General features: G+C 48.2%; 1 protein-coding gene across 2 annotated transcripts in view; it reads left to right on the top strand.

Moving 5' to 3' along the window:
* Window positions 1–16,042, top strand: part of LOC147626938 (uncharacterized) — a 104,723-nt gene that overhangs the window by 20,660 nt on the left and 68,021 nt on the right. For both annotated transcript variants that reach the window (XM_086815491.1, XM_086815490.1), the window contains exons 5-10: window positions 280–336; window positions 1,937–1,990; window positions 2,144–2,230; window positions 5,091–5,196; window positions 5,389–5,474; window positions 5,588–5,724. In XM_086815491.1, coding sequence (XP_086671617.1) covers window positions 280–336; window positions 1,937–1,990; window positions 2,144–2,230; window positions 5,091–5,196; window positions 5,389–5,474; window positions 5,588–5,724 — 527 coding nt within the window. The remainder of the gene's footprint in view (window positions 1–279; window positions 337–1,936; window positions 1,991–2,143; window positions 2,231–5,090; window positions 5,197–5,388; window positions 5,475–5,587; window positions 5,725–16,042) is intronic.

Here is a 16,042-nt window from a genome sequence, read left to right as displayed (position 1 = left end):
ATCTTATTTAGGGGCTGTTCTGGTGCCCAGCCTCTACCAGGAGCATCTAGCCCGCACTGTTTTGGGTCTCCCAAATGTGGCAAAGACATGCCAAAAGGCAGCCCAAACAGCTCCCTCTTTTGTACATGGTGTCAATGCTGAATAAGCCCCTTTTCCTGATGTCCATGATTTCTCCTTCTGTTCCTAGCTTAATATTCTAATAAGAAACCTTCACAAGCATAAAGCATGCAGAGATCATGTCTTGACTTTAAGCTTGTGCGCTGTTTTGTTGTTACACAGGTGGTTCTACCTAATGGATTGCGTGTATTTCTTCTAGAAGACCACGAGTTGGGCCTGGTATTCTGCCGTACTTAAGTTTTTTTTTTCTTCAATTAAGTCAAGCATGCAGTTCTTTTCCCCTTCTGTTGATGTAGCTTTGTTTTGATGTGTACATCTTATGCATGTAGATCTTTCAGAACCTCTTCTTTGAGGCTGGCTGTTATGCTAATGCTTGATGCCTGCATGATTATACAGTAGTATCTGGTCTTACTTTTTCATGTGAGGGTTTAGCAAAAGAATATTAAATAAGGCTTCCTCCTTTTTGAACTATGTGCTCCTCTATTAGAGCTACTTTTTTTGCATGTTGTTCCTTTCTTGTGTTCAAATGGCCAGCTTTTTTGATATGCCCTCCTTGGCGGCTTAGATGAGGGGTCACAATGGTGCAACACCATGGGTATGCTGTCAACCACCTGTTGAGACACGTGAGGTCCTAAGGACACTTATAAAGAGAAGAAAAGAGGGGTTGGTGGGGCACAACTGCAGGATCTGCTAAGACTAATCATGCACAAAAGGTTGATCTAGCTTTTCCTTCCCTTCGCAGTGATACATGTGTATCTATATCTAACCTCAACCTGCTTGACCATGCATTTACATTTATATTAATGAAGATTTCTCTTTCTTTTAGTCTCTCCACACAACATGTGATGCCAAATAAAACATATATAGCCACAAAGGCTCAACTTGACATCATTGCTTACATCACACATTTGACCTCATCCTTTACATCACTCAATCTTTTCTATTCTAGTGATTCTCTCATACCTCCCACACTCTTAAACCATTTGACTTTTCTCACACATTTGCACACAATCTTGGTGTGTGCACGCGCGCACGCACACACACACACACGCATATGCAAGCATGGGTGCATGAACACCCACTCTTGTTGGAGCTTATTTATCAACATGCATGGGGTAGTGGAAAGCGCCTAGCTATTCATTGAGGAGTGGAGACAAAATAGGCTTGGCCCCGCTAGAGATTACTTTACTTAAGCAACCAGAAACGGTGAAAAAAGAAGACATGTAGAAGCCACAAAATAAACCAATGTTGTAACTTGTAGGTAGAATGCCATGCACAAGTTGACGAGGGTGCATGAATACTTAAGTATTATCAGAGAACAAAAGGCCGCGAGGAAACTTGTGCATGGAAGCTTAGTCTCAGTCTTGGGGGTGAATCCATGGTGCAAGCTACCTAGGAGCTGATATTAGGGATACGTCCATGCATTTTTGAGAAGAGTGCCTTGCAGAGTATCCTGTTGTTGAGCAAAGCGGATACCTGAAATATACCCGACCAGCATGGTTCCAGCTCAATCACCTTTGAAGAGAGGCATTTAGACTACTCTTCCCAAGCTAAAGTGCACACCAAGGACTGCTTTGTTGAGGAGTCTGAACAGCTACCATGGAAGTTCTCCCCTAGAACGAGGGACCAAAAAAGAGGCTGTGCCGAAGACTGCCAATGGGGCAATATGGCACAAAAAGGCTGAGACACAGGGGAGCTGAAGATCAAGAAAGGGGAAGATGATAACCTCCTTTGTGAGCTTTACCTGTATATTATCGTAGACATCTTTGATTGTAACAAGGTCTTTTTGGTCAGTAAATCATTACTGAATATTTTTCAGGTTGGAGGCCAGATTTTGGTGAAGGGAGGAAGCAAGGATGATCCTATACAAAAGGTTTGTGTTTTGAATTTATGCTTGTTGCATCAACCTCATCCTTATGTGATTAAGGAGGATTTTACCTCGTGGATGCCATGCCTTTATAATCCAAAAAATTTATTTCACATTTTTTCCTGCCCTGTAAAATCTTGGTAATGAAGTCACGTGCAGGTGGGTCTGGCGGCAATCAGCTCAATTGTTCAGCGAAGTGGAGGTACTATTCAACACCCTGCAGAGTCATTGGACATTAAATTAGAGGTAAGTCCATTGAAAGACAAAACCCTTGATTCACGTTTTAACATGCTGTACATAGCTGTGGCCTACAACAAATGTTTGGTAAACATGTCCGCATGTACAGTATGCTTTTTAATCAATAGGTATATTTACTGTTTTTTCAAATATATCTCCTGTAGCTATGCATATTGACTGTAAGCCAAATACTTTAGAAGTAGGTTTCCTGTAACTGCAAACACTAAGTATACAAGTCATCTACTGTGCCCTCAGGTTATACCATATCTTTTTTGCTGTGATGCCTCCAAGGATGTTATTAAAGAAGATGAGAAAGAGGTGGCCACTGAGTGTGCTTGAAAGATGGTACTCAATGGGAGAGCAGACCAAAAGTAACCCCATGCACAGGCATACTGGTTCAAGATTGTGATGCCGCAGAAGCATGGGGCAAACAGGAGAAGCTGTTCATAAATTTTTGCACCACTATCGCTTTGCATCCAATGGGGTGCTGGCGACAAAGGACATCATCATTGTCATTAAAGGCTGGCTGTACATACTGGAGCATGAAGCACACTTTGGGATGGGAGAGGGGGGGGGGGTGTATGTTTGTAACATGTTAAGGTGCCAAACACCAAAAGTACATGTCAGCAATGCATCAAACCCCGGAGCGAAAGAGGGAATGCTAACTGCCTTTCATGACAAGGGCAGTTCATTCTGCATCAAGGTGGTTAGAAATGTAAGCTATGGTACAAACAATATGAGTACTGAAAGTGCTGATTAAGATAAAGTAGTATAAATATAGAATATTCATATTCAAAACGATTTATACAAATAACATGTACATGTGAGACATGGATGAGGCATAGGGGCTGCCTAATAAGGTCCTGGACAAACAGGACCTCAGAACCTTTTATAGATGCTTTTGCATTTTGTACATGCTCCCTATGGTATGCGAACAGTGTTCAAAGTACTGTATGGATCATGGGGTTAGGTATGTGTATGGAATGCAACTATGTGCTCTGCACTGTGGGAACTACATGGTGGTTGAGCCTTGAGGTCGCCAGCAGGTAGCTGCTGAGTCTGACAGGGCTGCGTCGGGCCCTTGGTGGCTAGGTCGCTAGGGTAGCTTTAGAGTTGCAGATGGCCACGAGACTCTCTGAGAACACTTTCTGAGATGTTTCTGAGTGCCAACTTCCAAGTTAAATCTGAAAGTAGCTGCAACCTAGTCATTGGATATCCGTGATGTGCCCTTGCTGACAAGCAAGTTCTCCTGTAAGTGGCTGCAGCAGTTTGCTTCCTTGAACACTATCCACAAGCTTAGAGCCTCATCATATTGGGCTTGGGAGAGGCGGATTGGAAGAGGATAGAGAGATTTCAGGTGATGATATTCCCCTGCATGATCAAGAGTACGCCATCGGTTCCACATGAGATTGTGCTTGCTGAGTTTGGGGTAGGTCTGTTGGTCATCCCATGCTATTTTCCAGACCATTACTTTGTAGCAGACTTCGTTGCCCAGATACACTGTGCATTGAATGTGTCTTAAGAGGAGTTCTATTCTAGGGTGGTATACCTTCAGGAGTCGACACACAGACAGGGAGACACACAGCTACTCTGCTTCTCTCCTCTAGTTACACACACATAATTAACCAGAGGAGAATCGACCCCTCTGCTTATTGATGCCCTCATACACGCAGAGTCACCAGGGACCATACACTGTCCCTTTAGAGATCTAGACACACCCACCCCTCGAAATCTTGTCCTTGAACCTCTCATCAGCTCCAGATTGGGGAGATACTTGGGTGTCACAGAGCAGCACCTCTCCAGGCAGCACCTCTCCAGGCAGCAGACTTTACCTCCCTGTACGATGTTATCAAGGACGACACATGATTTTGGTGTGTAGATGTTAATGTAATTTTCTTTTCTTTTCTTTTCTTTTCTCTCACATGCTTTGAGAATCACCATTGGTCAGTTGGGTGTCGTCCACTCCACATCGCATCAGTCTAGTAGAGTTTGCAGCCAAACTGCTACACCTAGATGCCTCATTTCAGCTTGTTACATACATACAGAGGGTATGATGTCTTGGGCACATACGACAGGCGTTGAGTCCTTGATACTATTGGTGGAGTAAGGGTAGAGTTGGGCTTGGTACTCCTGGGTTTTCCATTGGTTCTCTTCGCACTACCTCATTCACATAGATCTCGTTCAGCTACACTCTAGTAGGACTTGGCTACTCCCAGTGGAGCTTCGCACAAAGCTTCACTTCTACAAGAAGCACTTCATCAGGGTTTCATGTGATGGATTCATTTTGAAACCCAAGTACCTCACTCCACACATGGCACATGCCATGTGCAATTAGCGATTGATCATTGAGGGTGGTTTCACAACTGCTATAGATAGAGACAAGGAGGGCATCCCTAGGGCAGAACGAATTGCAGAGTAGGTACTGCAGGGGGGACAGACACAGAAGAACACTGCCTGTTCAAATGTCTAGTATATTATGAGATACGAGTTCAATTCCACTACCTCTTCTGAGAGGGTTTCAGTCCACTTGCTGGACCCATAGATTATCAAGACTAGATATGTTTAGGCCTTAAATCTTTTGGAGAGCTGTTGCCACAGGCAGACTCTCCAAAGGAACCTCCAAGCTTACTCATGGAGCCAAGAGCAGCAACATGATCTGGCTCAAATTGATCCTACCCACATGACAGATGGGGACACCTTTCATGTTGGCATCGGATCTTTCTCCGGTAGGGTGCAATGGAGCAATGCTGCGTGGAGATAAGAAGCCTTCCAAAGAGGATTATGTTTTTTCTCTTTTTAGTGATCGTTTCTTGGGTCACTTTGGACTAAAATTTCTATTTCTAGTCATGCTTTGTTGTACCTTTTTCAGGAAATAGCAGCACGGATTGAGTCCTCTTCCAGTGTATCAGAAATGAGTGTAGGCTTCCGATGTCTATCAGAGGATTTACGGGAGGTCATGTCCTTGTTCTCTGAAGGTCAGCAGTGCCCCTTAATGTTCTCTCTCTCTCTACACACACACACACACACACACACACACACACACACACACACACACACACACACACAGACACACGTGTACATACATATACATGTATATGTAAACACATATAGCACTTCTTTCCGTAGAGTTGTTTTATAAATACTATTGGTCCTTAATTGCTTCGCAGTTGTTCAGAACCCTTTAATGCCAAAAGATAAGCTTGATCTTACACGAACACAACTTATGGGCTCCATCAAACGCCGAGGAGATAATGTAAGGCCACCCGTGACAAAAGACATAAATATCAATAAAACAAGAACTCACACTTATCCTAGCTCATGATAAAACTTGTAGTGACTGTTAGATGTGGTACATCATATATATAGCCAGGAGGTATTGCAGCAAGGGAGTTCTCAAAGCTTCTGTATGGAAATAAAAGTGCCTACTCACGGTACTTCAGCGAAGACACACTCAAGTCTATAACACGAGAAGACTTGGTAGCTTTCCATAGGGCCACATTCAGGTATAATTCATTCCATTTGATTTAGATAGTAACTTATTTTGTAAGTAGACACGATGTTGCTGATTATGTTTATATGATTGCATGTTCAAGAAAGGAACATGTAAAATATCATCTCAGCCAGTGTGCTTCAGTGTGAGTATGTCCTTTCTTCGTGGAAGAGGGGGTGCAGTTCTCCCCAGGTACATGTTAGCAAGACGAATAAAATGGGGGTAAGAAGGGGGAGGGTAATGAAGACTGGACATGGTGAACTGAATGTTGGTGCTGAAACCTGATACCATGATACAATGCCATGGATAGTTCCTGTTAATTAAACCTTCTTCTGACAAACGTAGCCCTTGGGGCACACCCTCCCAAGAGCTAGGTATCACAAGGACATCTCTTGTGACTTGTTATCTGGTGTGTGGGAAATTAAAATTCTGATTCACCTTAGTGCACATTCTTGCACTTGGAAGATAATTTTTTATCCTCGGGTCATTAGTGACCCCTTGATTTGGGAGCTGCTGTTGTCCTGCCATAGCAACATAGCACTTGCACCTCCACATGGTTCACATTATCATGCATGATAAAAAAATTTCAGACCATTCTAAAATCAAGGTCATAGCTTAAGTGACCAGATTATGTGTACTTGAGCATGTAGACATTATATGTGAAAGCATATACTTGCTATATTCCAAAGTATAAAAATATTATTTTGACAACACGAAGAAAGCATGTCTTTATTGCATACTCAATTATGCGGGTATGTAACACCCAACATGTGCCCAAGATTTGAGCCTTCAACTCTCCTTTTGGTGTGCCCATTCTCATTGTCTCACCTTTCTATGGCCATTTGTGATCTCCTTTCTCTTCTCATCACCGCCTCTTCCCTTCTTGTTTCTTCTCCCTCTTCTCCTTTCTCCTCACATTTTCCCTCTTCTCTTATGCCTCTTCCTCTTCCTTTATCTCCTCCTGTCCCCCCTTCTCTTGTGAAAATTTTATCCTTTATCCTTTTTCCTTCTTTCTCCTTTTTTCTCTCTCGTCTTTTTTCTTCCCTTCCTCTCAGCCCTGTGAGGCAGGGAGATGGTGTCAGAAGAGCGTCATTGAGATTGGAGGTGGATACCATTTACTTTTTCTAGAGAGTTTGGGCCCGTTTCTCTCTTGATTCAGTACCCTGATAGATGCCTAGGTCTTTTCCTTTAGAGTAGACGGCTTTGTAAGGATACAATCAGGAACAAGCTAGCCACAGACCCTCATCACCTCCGTTTTCAAAACCATAGAGGACAACAAGCAGCTGGTAAAGGAGATTCACAATATGGATGCTAAATTTGTTACATGTCGAAGCTTGGAACAGGATTCATTAACTGGTTAGAGAGAAATTCAGCAAATCTTTTGCACAAGAGAGAGAGGAGATAGCAATGCACAGAGAACACCAGATCGGGTCCCAATTAACCCTTCAAAGGGCCCCCACTGTGAAGGTGTATTTACTTTATTGGTGAAAAGATGGATGGACCAACATGTGGGCTGCAATCAGCCCTAAGGACTTAGTGTTTCTAGTAATGGAGAGTACAAGGGGTCTGAACTGGCTGCTCTGATCTGCCATGCTGGACAGCCCTGGCTTTTCTTCTATGGGGGAGGACGATATGTGTTTTTCTCCTTGGCTGTTGGTCGCCCTGCTTCTGGACCTCTTTGCCTTGGGTTTCTTGATCTAGGACAGTACTCTAGCCGTGGGGTTCTTGCAAGAGAATGAGATGGGGAAGTGGAGCATATGGACCGCCTTTATATAGGAATGGGGCTGTAAATCACCTGGCCGATTGGAAGAGGACATGGTGAAAATACCTTTATGCAAGTGTTTCACACATGGCCCCCCACTAGTCTAGGCACTTGTGCATGGGTACCCCTCCGTGGTCCTTTGCCCCACAAATGGGCTGGCCATTGGGCTGTAAACATAGTCGCAAGAAACGTTTTGACTATTACGTTGTTTTGTCGTTTCGATGCGCTCTGTTTCATTTCGTTTCGTCTCTATGGACAAAAGAGAAAGAAAGAAAGAAAGAAAGAAAGATATATTAAGCGCCTACTAAATACCCAATGGGCCTGTGAGACCAAAGTGATACAATAATGTCCATGGCATATCTTATCATGGAATGGAAAATAAAACAAAAAGAAAACATAAACATAGCTATCTCATTGGGGTGATACAAAACTGTCCATGAAAACTCATCATGGAATACTAAGAACATAGAAACATGAGAGAAACATCAGCTCCAAGTAGATGGTATACCACTCTCCAAAATATCAAGCATGGGGCTAATGAGTATGGCCGAGAAGTCTCCCTCAGCTATGTCACGTGTGGAAAGGTAGCTCAATGGTGGTGGAGCATGTCCTGGATCTGGAGCTGATGAGGTGATCGTGGCCGACGGGGGGGCCGAGGGCGTCGGGCTCGCAGGAGTGCAGAGGCTCGGTCCAAGGTAACTCCTCTCGGGCGAGGTAGGTCCAGAGCAGCTTGTGGAGGGACCACAAGATCCACTATGTCGGTGTCCTCCACCTCCTGGGTCCGGAAGAAACTAGTGATGGTTGGTTCGTGAGGGAGGGGGCGGGGTGGCTGGGGCTGAAGCTCTCTCAAGGTGTCCCTGTGTCTGCAGAGCTCAAGTAGGAAGAGGCCTAGGCAACGCTGGTCCTGGAAGTTAATGATCCTGGAGAGTGGACCAAATCCCTCATGAAATAGACAGTGAAACCTCCCGCGGATCTCATAGTATACTGGGCAGCAGCATATGTAATGCTCATCCGTCTCAACCTCTGTGTGGCATAAGCGGCAGATCCTCTCCTCTCTGGGTCTCCGTATGAGCTTCCCGGTTCTAAAGATGCACTCAGCTCTACTTGTCTCCACTCTGAGGCGGTGGGATGAAACCTGTATCTGGCCAATCGCAATCTGGATGGTATGGGACATGTGAACACTCAAGTAGCCCGGTTGTTGGATGAATCCATCCTCAGTGAGTGTGAGGAAGTGATCTCTGTAGAAGTGCATCTTCGTGGGAAATCAAGGAAATTTCAACAAGTGGGCGTGAAATTAGATGTGATTGAGGTTGAAGGTATGAAATTGGGAAAAAGTAGGAAATTTTAACGATTGGTTGTGGAATTAGGTGCAATTGAGGTTGAAGTATGAATTGGGGATTTATAAATTGTGGGAAAGTAGGAAATTTTAACGATTGGTTGTGAAATTAGGCAATTGCAGTTGAAGTATGAAATTGGAATTTATAAATTGAAAGAAAGAAGAGCTAGTGCAACACTTGAAGGAAATTTTAATTATGTGAAATTGATCGAATATGGGCAAAACGGGGTATTGACCATTAAGGCTGAAATTATGAAATTGGGATTTATAAATTGGGGAAAAGTGAGAAATTTGAGATCTATTGGAATACTTGTAAGAAATTTCAACAATAGGGTGTGAAAGTAGGTGAAATTGACCAAGAAGTCAATTTTATAGAGAGAAGAAAGTGAGGGGGAAGAAGAAGAAGAGAAGAATGGGGTTTTAAAAAAAAATCAAGTCTTTAAAAATCTCAAATTTGGGCGAAATGGCATTTCGGTTGAGAGTGTTTCGTATCGCTTCGTCTGTTTTGTGTTTTGTAGAGATAGAATGGGTTTTCATGTGACTATGGCTGTAAAAACAACTGAGGTAATCTTGAAGGGGAGTGAAGGGAATGCCGTTGAGTTTTTGTGAGGCCCCGCAAAACGGCTGCACAGTGTCGGACATTGATAGCCATTCAAGTGCTGATTGCGAGGATACTGTGGGCTAGGATACATAGGACGAAGATCATCTTCCACCCCCATAATCACCTCCAAAAGTCCAAAAGGAAGCCTTGAGATATGCTATGTGAGTGCCACCAAGAGAATGCCGTGAGAGTGCTGTCAAGCTCCTATAGTAATATGCTACGTCCTAGTTGGCATTGTTTTGGAAACATGGGATGTCGGGTGCCTCCGACATGCTATGGGAGCCATGCCAAGACCACTTGCCGGGATCCCATTGAAGTTTAGCACGATTTTGACATGTTTCTGGGCTGAAAGCACTTCATGAATATGAAATCTAAGAACAAAAGGCAAAAGCCAGAGAAACCATGAAGGGTCGTCCATAATTTTGAGAGGAGAGGGATCAATATGCCATGGGCACTTGTGGAAGCCTAGCACCCTCACTTGCTGTGGGGGGGAGGGGTAGTCCTCGTCAAAGGTGGAGTGGCTAGGTAGCAAGCGACCATGTTCTCCGACTGAAAAGGTCATCTGGGGAAATCCCCCTTGCATGGCAAAGTTGACTGAGGGGACATTATGCCACGAAAAGAAAGTTCCCACTTTGGGTTAGGTGGAGAGGCTATGGGGGTGCACCAATCTGGTGAGGATCCTTTTGGATCTCATTGGGTTGTTAACACTAGTTTGGTAGCTGATCAGGGCATGAATATATCTTTTTAGGGGTTGCTAAAAGATTCATATCTTGTAAATGGGGGTGGTATTTTAGCATTCCTCTTCTAAGGTATATTTTCACGAATGTGGCAAACCTTAGAAATTTATTAAAATGATAAAAATTTATGAATGTTCTACACCCACCATTGGGCACTGATGACGTTAGTGGGGATGTCGTAGTATCTAGTCCGTACTATGCATAACGGAGTCCATACTATGCATAATGGACTTGTGGGTTGACTATCATAAGTATATAACATGCACGTTCCTAAAAGGTGAATTTGGACATGTTCCTGGATTCATCTAGGTATATATAATTAATAAATCATCATAAGTGGAGGTATATCCAGCATTATAATCCAAACAGGTTATGAATTTATAAAGTACGTTTCTACATGTAAGAAATAAATGATCTTGACTCATTATAAATTTCTCCTAAGCCTTACATAGTATATAAGAGATGAGAGAGAAATTTTTCATGCTCAAAAGAGATATTGCATTGATAATTAATTTAATTAAATTTCTTTCTTAGAATCTCTTTTTACTCAAACTCGCGCTCGCTGAAGCTCTCGCCTCCCCCTCCCCTGCTCGCGCCTTCGTCCCGCCTGCTCGTGCTGTTGTCCCCCCCTCCCCCCTACCGTGCCCGCCCCCCTTTTGCACCCGTCTGCCCCCCCTTTCGCGCTCGCCTGCCCCCCCGCCCCCTTTCGCACCCGTTTGCCCCCCCCTTTCGCCCCCGTCCGCGTCCCGCTCCCTGTCCGCCTGCCCCCCCCTCTCGCGTCCGCTTGCCCCCCCCCCCCCCCCCCCCCCCCCCCCCGCGCGCCCGCCTGCCCCTTTCGTGCCCGCCTGCCCCCTTTCACGCCCGCCTGCTCCTGCCCCCCTTCGCGCCCGCCTGCCCGCCTGCCCTCGCCCTTTCCCCGCCCTCCCCCCCTCGCGCCCTTCCCGCCTCCCTCTCGCGCCCTTCCGCTGCCGCTTCCTCCCTGCTCCCCCTCGCCTCCCCCCGCTCTGTCATCCGCCCCTCCCCCCCTTGCTTTCGGTCTTTCCCTCCCCGCTCTGCGCTTCCCCCTGTCCCGCTTCGCCCTCGACGCAGCTTCAGACTCTGATGGAGGCCCCTCCCGCCCCACCTCAGAGGGACTCTTTCGCAGCCCCCTCGCCCGCCCCTGAGGATACCCCCATCAGGCTTTCTCTTTCGCCAGAAGAGGAAGCGAGCCTCGCCGTAGAGGTGGAACGCCTCCAGGCACATTCCACCATCTGCCGTATAGTTGGCACCCGCCCCAACAGAGGGGAGATCGGGGATCTTCTCCAGGCCCGCCTTCTTTGCAGATGTGGGCAAGATCCTGTACGTTCAGTTACTGGGCTTCGGCCATTACCAGATTGAGTTTGAGACAGCCCAGAGCGTGGCCCAGGTCCTAGCCATGAGTCCCCTTGACATCAGGGGCGCTCGGGCCTTCTTCAGACATTGATAGCATGGTTTCGACCTAGCAGCGGCCGAACAGGGAGAGCGCCTATTCCATGTCACAGTTTGCTTGCCTGGACTTCGCCGCGAGTACCTTCCGCTCCTCTCCAGGATAGGATCATTGGTGGGCTCGGTGCTTGAGATTGGCCCCACAGCAGCTTCAGTGGTGGCTAGAGCAGCGGGCCTGCCTTCGGTCAGAGTTTTGGTTCCTGACATCTCCTCCCTTCCGAAGGTCATTCAGTTACCTAGGATGGGGGGGGAGGGGGGGGGGGGTGGATCGATCAGAGAGTGGAGTTTCGGGGCTCCCGAACTAGTGTTTTATATGCAGGCAGGTCGGCCACTTGGCCAGAGCCTGCCCTCACAGGAGACCCCGACCTTCACCGCAGCAGCAGACCTCCGATGGCCCGTCCACAGATGCGGCTTGGCAGGCAGCCTCCGGGACACTTGCTCAGCCCACAGAGACCTCTGATTGGCAGCCTGGACAGGGGCGCCGTAGAGGGAGACAGCCACAGCAGCATGCCCCGAGACCGATGCAGCAGCAGACACAGCCTCAGCATCATTGGGTTCCAGTGAGGAACAGCTTTGCTCCCCTCCAGGAGGAGACCCCAGCGCAGACTGAGGATCAGGAGATGCCAGCGCCCCCCCCTTCACCTTCACCTTCACCCCTCCCTCCCCCCTCCCCCTCCCCCATCCCCCCCTCCCGCCTCGCTTCCACCCTCGCCTCCTCCTGTTCCTGCTCCCGCATTTTCAGCGTCTCCTTCCCCACCCCCTTCTCCCCCCCCTCCGCTCGCCTCAGCTCCCCCGGGAGGCACTGGCAGTGCCGTGGCGCTCACCTACAGTCCGGCAGGCACTGAGCACCGACCTTGCTCGTGTACCGCAGAGGAGACCTACCATTCCGATTCGTGCTTCACGGATATCCTCTATCCGCAGTCGGCTGAGTAGTCTCGACACTAGACAGCGCTCGGAGGCTTTCGACTACTCCTTTACACGCCTATTTGGAGCGGAGGGCCCCCATGAGCCAGCACCTATCAGAGTTCATGTGGTGATACTGCCGGCTCGAGGGGAGGAGGCACTTGATTCAGCGGTGGCCTTCTCCTTCCCTCTTTGCCGCACTAGCGACCGGGAGTGGACTCTGGATCTTGCTATTAGTATTTTGCAGACACAAGCAGTTGAGTTTTCTTACCATGTGAGCGATTTGGAGATTACAGACATGGTAGGCCGACTCTGGGAGTTGGCACATTTCTTTGATACGGGAGTGCGGATGCCTCCAGGAATCGACACTTGGTGGTTCGCATAGTGGCAGACCTAGCGCGAGACCCTGGCTATGTATACATACATCAGGATTCTTTCTCCGAGCGGGAGGCAGTTGCTATGGGACACAGCCACTTGCGCCTGGTCCGAGACTCTTGTAGCACACTGGGTGGGCAGATTCATAGTCGCTCGGATGGGGATTACTCTCCATCCAAGCCGCTTGTGAAGGCCTGCCGTATGGCTCAGACAGCCTCCACCTCAGCAGGTCATCCATGAGGATCACCTCATGGAATGTACAGGGCCTTGGCGGCGCACACTATGTACGTTATCGTGGTTGCTTGAGGCAGGAGCTTGAGAGATGCCTGGTTGGGGGCAGTATTGATATTTTGATGATGCAGGAGCACCATTTGAGTGAGAGCAGGATTCGGAGATATGGTTCGGTGATGCCTGGTAGATGGGACAATTTCTGGTGTGTGGGTTTTGGCTCCTTGGAGGGTAGGGAGGAGTATGTATGGCCATTGCGGATGCATGGCGGCAGGCCATTGTGGATCGCGGGGTCATTGTGCTGTAGAGCGCAGTATGTAATTCTGAGGATGCACGATGAGCACATTGGTGTGCTCAATGTCTATGCGCCCAATCATGCTAGTGCCAGAGCAGAGTTGTGGACCCTTGTTAGAGATGCATTGCCCGAGGCCGCACATTGGTGTGTTGGGGGAGACTTCAACATGCTTGAGAACCCGGCCGAATAGGGTGGGAGGCAGTCATGTTACAGTGCACGGCACGGAGCTTGCAGCTTGGGAGCGATTTTGTATGACACTGCGGATTACTGATGCATGGCAGCATGAGGCTTTCTCCCGTTCTCAAGACAGTCTTAGTTTTTCTTGGTCGGATCACCGGCAGGGAGGGACTAATTTATCACGGATTGATCGCTTCTATGTGGGCGACAGGGTCGGGGAGCGTGGTGGCTCCGTTGGCATTCTCGTTGGCACCTCTTTCTCAGACCATGCACCAGTTATTTTCACTCTTGAGGAGAGGACACGGGAGACCAGCTTGCAGTTGAGGATCCCAGAGAGGATACTTACAGACCCCAGCCTTTTTGAGGACATTGAGAGGATATGGCAGGATAGCCAGAGCTTTGACTTTGATGCAGCAGGCCAGTGTGCCCAGGGGCTCATCGAGCGCAGCTCTTTTTTGTACGCTACAGCCTTGACATGGCTAGGAGAGACACAAGAGCGGGAGCGTTGCTTGAGACGTAGCCTTGCTTCGCTCTAGCGCCTTCAGGAGCAGTAGCCCACATGTGAGTGGGTGGCGTCCCAGCTGAGCCAGGCATGTCAGGAGGTTCGAGAGGCAGAGGAGCAGAGACACGAGTTTTACTATCATCCCCAGGCCTCTCAGTGGACTGAGCTTGGTGATAGAGTGACTGGGGAGTTTTTTGAGATCATCGGACCCCGCCATGCTTGAGCAAGAGTACGCCAGCTGATCGTTAGCCACTAAGCCCGAGGAGATTAGAGCTATTGCCACTGAGTTCTACAGAGACCTGCTTTCAGCGGAACCAGCCACGGAGGCACGTGATGCTTGCAGACAGACTGTGTGGACCCATGTGCAGAGGAGGGTCACAGATCGTATGTGCACAGCTTTGGGTGAGTCTCTTTCAGAGGATGAGCTTGTTGAGGCTTTGAGGGTCCTCCCGCGTCATAGTTGCCCTAGGGAGGACGGTTTGACGCCTGCCTTTTTTATGCGCTATTGGGACCTTTTGGGGCGAGGCCTCTGCAGGGGTTTTCAGCATGTTTTGGACACTGGGGTGATGCCACAGAGTTTTTCAGAGGGCTTGATCTTTCTTATCCCCAAGGGGGAGGGAATGTGTCAGATGATATTCGGTAGTGGAGGCCTATTACGATCCTCAATACTGTTTGCAAGGTCCTAGCCAAGGCCTTGAGTTTGAGGATCCAACCCTTCCTTGGGGATTTGATTCATGCTACGCAGACAGGCTTTGTCAAGGAGCGCAGTATCCTTGACAACATCTTCACCTTCTGGGAGGTGACGGCCCGAGCTGGGTTCCTCGGCGAGGACTTGGTCGTTATGCTTCTCGATTTTGAGAAGGCATACGATAGAGTCAATTGGGGTTTTCTGGAGGGCACTATGCTTCGCCTGGGTTTTGAGCCAGATTGGATTCGAGGAGTGGCGGCTCTATATTCCACAGCTCATAGCCAGGTGTTGATGGCAGGAGGACGGGGGCCGAGTTTTGAGCTGACCAGATCAGTCCGTCAGGGATGCCCTCTCGCTCCGTTCCTTTTTCTTTTCTTTGCAGAGGCTATGAGCATGTATCTGACAGCAGAGGAGGTTGTCTTGAGAGGACTCCACCTTCCAGTCCGGGGTGAGGACTTGCTTGATTCTAAGTTTGCTGATGACACGGGATTGTTTTTGCATGGCAAGGAGGCCAATCTACACAGGGCAGAGCAGTCTCTACAGGTTTTTGGTGTGGCTTCGGGAGCATTGATCAATTGGCGCAAGACAGTGGCTTTTTGGATCAGTAGCGCTCCCGCTCCGGCATGGAGCCCAAACCCGGGTTTTAGATGGATTCCTCCTGGCACAGCAGTGCGGTATCTGGGATGCCAGATTGGACTTGATTTGTCACTTGAGCAGCAGATCGCCCCGCTTCTTCTGAGCATTCGGAAGAAGCTTCTATATTGGAGTACAGCTCGGCTTTCCTTGGCTGGGAGGGTGGTGGTGACAAATCAGGTGCTTTTAGCGACTATGTGGTATATCAGGTCTTGTTGGATTTTCTCGAGCTCTTGCATCAGCCAGGTACAGAGGCTGATCAGGAACTTTCTTTGGTCTAGGTGGGATGGTCAGCCGGCCCGGGCTAAGGTTGCTTGGGCAGTTTTTACTCTTCCACTGGCCCAAGGGGGCTTGGGCATTATAGATCCAGTTGATCAGAGTAGAGCCTTGTTGGGGAAGCTTATTGTTCGGGGGCTGCTTCCAGGTGCTGAGCCTTAGAAGGAGCTTCTTTTTCAGCGGCTGTAGGCTAGAGCTCCCCCAGCAGGGGACACTTGGGCACCAGAGATACGGTGGATCTTTACAGAGATGAGGAGGACAGGCCTCAGTAGAGGATGGGAGGACAGATTTGCCTTGAGTATCCTGCGAGCTTGGGAGTTGCTGAGACCGGGGCTTTCTCAGAGACCTCCCACT

Source organism: Cibotium barometz, chromosome 21 (assembly GCF_041138505.1).
Source record: "Cibotium barometz isolate CiBa-2024 chromosome 21, ASM4113850v1, whole genome shotgun sequence".
NCBI classification, from domain to species: Eukaryota; Viridiplantae; Streptophyta; class Polypodiopsida; order Cyatheales; family Cibotiaceae; genus Cibotium; species Cibotium barometz.
Note: the sequence above shows the minus strand (reverse complement) of the source record. Positions and strands in the feature narration are given on the sequence as shown.